Raw genomic sequence first — 6,070 nt, 5'->3', positions numbered from 1 at the left:
GAAAGAGTTCTGCCCCTCTCATTCCTTTCCAAAATTAGCTTAAAAAACAAATTGCCAAGTGGTTAAGGGTTCTGGATTATGTTCTAGTTAGTATATTAACACTCAGAACAACAGCATTTTCCCATTACTTCGTTAACACATCCTCCTCAGGGAACAAGTGTATTTACTGTGTTTATTTACAGATGCAGATTGAATTTATTCCATATACCCAATCTACTTGCACAGACACATACTGCTGAAAGCTGCCAGAATAAAGCAACACACCGGAAGGCTGTAACTTACAGAGGACTTCAGAGCAATTCAGGAGAGAAGCTGGATGTCACAGACATTGGAACAAACAGCTGACCAACAAGTGATCATCCAAAACTCAATGCTTTTATACCTGTTGCTGCAGCTGTGGAGCCAGAGCATGGCTTTTCCTGGTTGATGCATCTTTATTTTGATAAAGAAGCATAGCACTCCATGAATTTGCTCCTTCATCTCCTTTTTAATGGGGCTAAGAAAACCCTAACCATTTCTGGGACAAAAGAAAAAAGTGGCAAATAATAAATCTGCCTCTGCAAAGCTACTAGCATTAATGCATGTGTGGGGTTAATTTTATTACTTGTACTGGCTTCCATCTCATGGAAATTTGTAAGTTGTTAAGAACCACCATAGTGTACAGACCAAGCTGTGTTCACACAGCTAACAGCTGCCCCTATGGCACATATGAAATTCTATTATCTATAATGAAGATTTGTCAGGGCTGGGGATTTATTCTGCTAGCATGAGTAGCAGGCACCCGGTTCAATGGGGTAGGGAAGACAACTCAAACTGGCTAATTTGACTGGCCGAAGTCAGTGGGTGCAAATCTGGACGTTTCAGAATACCAACACCATACCAAGGGAACAGCACTTCTCATCCAGGGCCCATCAGACAATATGATGATGCCTCCAGACTTTGTCTCTAAAAGGATCATACATTGTGGTGAGTCTTCTGTTTGAGTTGTGGCTGTGTACGCTGCTCCACTCCTTTTGAAACTTGCTAAATGAACAAACCTGTATTTCAGAGTAGCTGTCAAATTCTGTTTTTTTTTTTCCTCCCTACAATCCAAAATGAAGATTTAAGAAGGGACAGGCTAGGGAGTTCTTGTTTCCTAGTGATTGTGCCTTCTACAGTCATACACAAGATCTCCCTGTAACCACCTATTTTTAGGAACTCACAAGTTTTAGTTTCAGAGATAGGCTGCAGTCACAGGCCTTGTTCCATCTGCAGCTGATAAGGGTAAAAAAGCTTATTGTCCTCAACTGCTTATCACCATTCCTTCCCTCTTCTCCACCTTCACAACTGCCACCGTAATTGCTTGTACAGTCACTCCCCCACAGTGTGTACATCTAATAATAGGTCTCTTCTAATTCTGTTCATTTTGAAAGAAGTAGGTTAGGGAATGGTTACACAGGAGGTTACACCAGCAGGTCTAAGACAACAACAAGGAGTTGTTGAGACTCTCTTCATCCTAACTGCAGCCATAGCAGATCATATGACAGTCCCCAGGATAAGTTCTAAAGCTGCTAAAAATGATGGCTTCACTTTCACTTCTCAGCACTGATCAGTTCAGCAAAAGCATCACAGTTCTTCAAGCAGTGCCAGCCTGGCACGTTGGGGGTTTTTTTAAAAACACATACTAGAGGAGCAAAACAAGTCTGGAATAACTAGATGTGGAATTATTACTCAAACTGCTAGATGTAAAAGTCATTTTACATTAAACTACAGGTCTTAGCAATTTAACTCCCATTCCTAGCACAAACAGTAAGAGAAGCCATCAAGTGAACAAAAAACTGCAGAAGACAACATTCAGCTTACCACCACTACGCAAAACCACAGTCAGGAGAGATGTTTGTATTTCATAAAAATGAGATCTTGACAGAAACACTGATACAGCTGAAGCCAGCAGAATAATTCTGAGACTGCCAACAAGATCAAAGACAATACAAAAGCACTCGGGTAAATACAGAAGGAATTCACGGTTAAAAACTGTTCCTGACCTGAAGGAAGAATAAATGCTGGGTAATTTCCTGTAGTAGTTCCTCTTCTACCTTCTCAGGATAGAATTTAGCCAAAAAGTGAAAGCTAATGGGATCTTCTTTGGGTATTTCTTGATCTAAAACCTGTTTAAAGATAAAATAAAATCATCAACAAAAATACTATGTAAGTATCTCAAAACAATATCCCAGAGGAAAATCAGAAAGCAGATGATAATCCACTTGAAGCAGCCTTTCTGTATTTTAGAATGAAAAGCAATGCTGAGCTTTAATCCAATAGCACACAGCACATATAGTGGCTTTTGGTGTGTGATACTTCAGGTCAAATGTGACAGAAGCAATCAGACCAAATAACACAATGAACTTCAGTCTTAAATAAATGATACCATCTAAAGTTATGAGTTGTCATGCAACACATTCCTTTAGCTACTGTGCTAAAAAAGTAAATGTTTTTATAAGTAGAAAATGGCCATGCTGTTATTTTTTGTTTCCCATACCTTTTTGTCCATCTTCAACCAGGTGCACATTCCTTTTATTGTGTATTGCAAGCCAAAAAACCAAGTCTCCCTTAAACCAAGTGCTCGGCAGACCAGATCAAACAAGTCCTTTCCCTTCCACTTCATCTAGAAGAAAAAGAAAATTGAGAAAAACAGGTACATCTTGAATCAATTTGCTACAATTTAGGCGAACAAATCAGGCTACCATTTGCCTTTCTCCTATGAACTCTTATTTCACCTTTAGCTTTTCAACAAAATGTGCCTACCACTGACTACAGCAAAGGTATAATAGTTACAGAGCTCTAACTCCTCTTCCTCTCCTCCAGCTTTAAATTCTAAATAGTCAAAGTTATTTAACAGAAGAATGCATCTGAGCATAAGTAATCCATTGTTTATAAAAATCATGGATCAGTTTTAAGACCATCCATCCATGAACTGATAATCTGAACTTTTCAAATTTACATCTTGCTAATACAAAGGTCAGTCTCCATCTTTCTAGCATTGTGCTGAGGACTCTTACCTCACAGCTGAACTCCATTTCAGCATCCACTGTTATAATTTTCACTTTAAAAGTCTTTGGTTGTTTCTTCTTCAGGCCTCGGATGGACATATTTTTTAGTTTATGAGGATAGCCACACCTGAAATCAAACATGTATTACATTTAGGGCTGGAAATTCAGTAATGTTTTCTTGACTAGATTCCAAAGTAGGACAAGTTCAAACTTGCAGAATAAAGTCACCTTTAAATATGCATTTTTTGTGTCCAAGACAATAAGAAAGGATGTTGAAACAAAAAATTTAGTTTGACCTTTAAATTTCGTTTGCTCCTTAAAATAAATTGCTCCTAAATGTCATTCCTGTCTTTCCTCAGACCTTGGCAAACACTGGGTTCGTACAGTACTAGAAAGAACATGATTCAGACATTGCAAGATCCAGGGATCTGCCTCTCACTATGGCTGAGGACATCTAAGGAACCTCCAATTCAACCCTTGTGCTCGATTAAATCCCCTGCCTCTATTGCAATTCTCTTGCAACAAAACTGCAGTAGATGAATGTTTACAGTTTCATAAAAGTAATACCCGGCTTTTGAATAATGCCAACAGAAATATGACATTCCTCATTCCTTTTACATATCCAAGCAAAATTCCCTTTCTCAGTAAAGGTCTCTGCAGTAACACCAACTGCATCAGTGGAGGGTCCACTTGTAATACACAGTGGAGAGCTACATCACACAATAAAACTGTATTATATCAAATCCAACGTAATTCTTTCCCATCAGTTATGGCTCCTTCAGCAACTAACCTATTGAGTTTACAAAATTGTGTCTTAACTCCCTGAAATGATACAAAGCCAAGAATATATGCAGTGAAATTAAGCTGGATTTACCCTGTTCTCTTGAGCATACTAACTCACAATGATGAAAGCTATTTAGAACACAAATTTTTCCAGTGGAGTTCTCCTGAAGTTAATTTAATTTTGCAGAAGTCTACAGAAAATTCCTTCACAAATCTTCTATTCTAAATGCAATTGATTGCATGCCATCAAGAAAACTGGTGAGATGTTGCTATTTCCACAGCCACAAGAGTTTTGTGCATACTATTCAAACCAAATGGCAAAAGCTGGGGTTAAATGATAGTGTGAATCTGCACTATGCAGTTCTCATGTTTATTTCTGAGCAGAGGAAATCAGCCTGTAAATTTTTCTTGGTTTTACTTTATAAAACTAACAGCTCAGACTTGCACAACCTAGTTAGTATCTATGATCTATATAGGTCAAGAAGAGACTGAGGCATTCTTGGTTTCCTACAATATAAGACTATTACAGTGTGGCAGACTTCCAATCTCTCCTTAAGGAATTCCAAAATAAAGTTCTAGTTTAAACTGAAAAGTTCCATTTGCCTGTTACCTTCCAGGAATTTATAAAATATCTTGTCCACATCTTTGCTTCTGCCGAGCTCTAAATTGGCTTGCACATGTACTGATTATTTTCCACGTTGCATGTGCCTCATCCAAAATTTTCAAGTACCTAAATAGGAGGTAGAATGTATATGGAAGTTTTTCTTTTAGAACTGTAGGGAAGTTGAGGCAGAGAACAGATGAGTTAATTACCAAATCATATGGACATCAGTGGCAGAGTTGAGAGCAAGTACTTGAGACAACTCAGAGTAGGGAAGAAAAGCTCAGGAAGAAATTCATCTTTCCAACACCATTGAGACTAGTTGAGGAGTCCTCTCCCTCCAGATGGCTCTGGTGAAGCTTCTGCTGAAGTCTTGTTTGGTTTAAGGCAACACACTTCAGGAAAGATTAATGGGCTAACTGGAGAGAATCCAAAGGAGAGATCCAAGGGCTAGAAAATTATCTGTGGCAAAATGAAAGTACTGGTTAGTACAGAGAAGGGACAAGTGTGGTGAGACATTATAATGTCTGCTCTCCATGACCACAGTGGTTAAGACAAGGAATAATGGGCTTAAATTGCAGACAGGTTGCACACTGAGAAAAAAAATCACTAACAATAAGAATAGCATGATGCTGGAAAAGCACAGGATGGAATTTCTACCTTTCTGAACTTCTGTCTAAAACAGTGTGACAATATCTGCTCCCACCTGAAGGCTGGAGGGAACTACATGCCCTCAAAGCACTCTTCCCAAGATCATCCTTCCACTGGTGCCTGACACCAGTCCTAAGAGAGGCCAGTTCACGCTACCAAGAACCAGTGTGAGCCAGGGTGCTTCAGGGATAGGCACATCCAAGGCCCAAATCCCATCACCCCCAGGGTACAACCTTGTCCTCAGGGAATATTTTGTCAGAGGAGTGAAAAACAGATCTTGACCTAGAGTGCATTTCCTCTATAATTTAGGTAACACCTCAGTGCACACTACTGAGCAGAGCTCAGGTCCTTTCTATTTAGCATAGAAAAGTGGTTTTGATTAAGGGGAAGGGAATATTTAAAAGCCAAAAATAGACCATAGTATGGTGTAATGTGACCACAGTAATATGGACAAGGAGAGCATCATGTGAAGGCATCCAAAACAGCAGTAATTATTCCAGTAATTTTTTTGATCTCTAAGCTGCAACACAGCTAACAGGAAAATTATATTTTAACCTGTTACATTCCAAAGTTCTTTCCTGACCAGTTTTCTTCCAAACCAGAGATTTACTGTAACTAATTTGAGGCACCAGTTAAAGCATCAGAACTACAAACTACTACATAATACTAGAAACAACCCCTTCTACTAGTTCTAGAAGAAACACCAATGGCTGAAAACAAAAGAAAAAAGCTTCATAACTCATTTTTAATATGTAATTTGAAACAGCCAATTGAATTAAACAGGAACTTGGAGTCAGGGCCAGTACAGAACATTCTCAAAGAGTTTCATATGGAAAACGCTGAACAGATAAAATTGAACAACTGCAGAAGAATGTACTAATTTTCTCAAAATATGACAAAAAACACCAGAGCCCTTCATTTTGACTTTGAAGTTCTTTCTTTTTTCTTGTATAACCTGGTTGAAATGACAATTTAATTTGTTCAACATTTCCAATAGCATTTTTTT

At 38.5% G+C, this 6,070-nt stretch overlaps 1 protein-coding gene across 1 annotated transcript in view; it reads right to left on the bottom strand.

Annotated features, from left to right (window-relative positions):
• LOC104533040 (merlin) overlaps positions 1 to 4,633 on the bottom strand; it is a 16,603-nt gene extending 11,970 nt beyond the window's left edge. Inside the window, exons 1-4 of the mRNA XM_010178400.1 lie at positions 4,626 to 4,633; positions 3,039 to 3,156; positions 2,519 to 2,644; positions 2,025 to 2,147 (exon numbers count right to left, since the gene is read on the bottom strand). Coding sequence (XP_010176702.1) covers positions 2,025 to 2,147; positions 2,519 to 2,644; positions 3,039 to 3,156; positions 4,626 to 4,633 — 375 coding nt within the window. The remainder of the gene's footprint in view (positions 1 to 2,024; positions 2,148 to 2,518; positions 2,645 to 3,038; positions 3,157 to 4,625) is intronic.
• Between the last annotated feature and the right edge of the window lie 1,437 nt (positions 4,634 to 6,070).

Source organism: Antrostomus carolinensis, unplaced genomic scaffold (genome assembly GCF_000700745.2).
Source record: "Antrostomus carolinensis isolate BGI_N321 unplaced genomic scaffold, ASM70074v2 scaffold30771, whole genome shotgun sequence".
NCBI lineage: Eukaryota > Metazoa > Chordata > Aves > Caprimulgiformes > Caprimulgidae > Antrostomus > Antrostomus carolinensis.
This window is presented reverse-complemented; position numbering and strand designations above follow the sequence as displayed.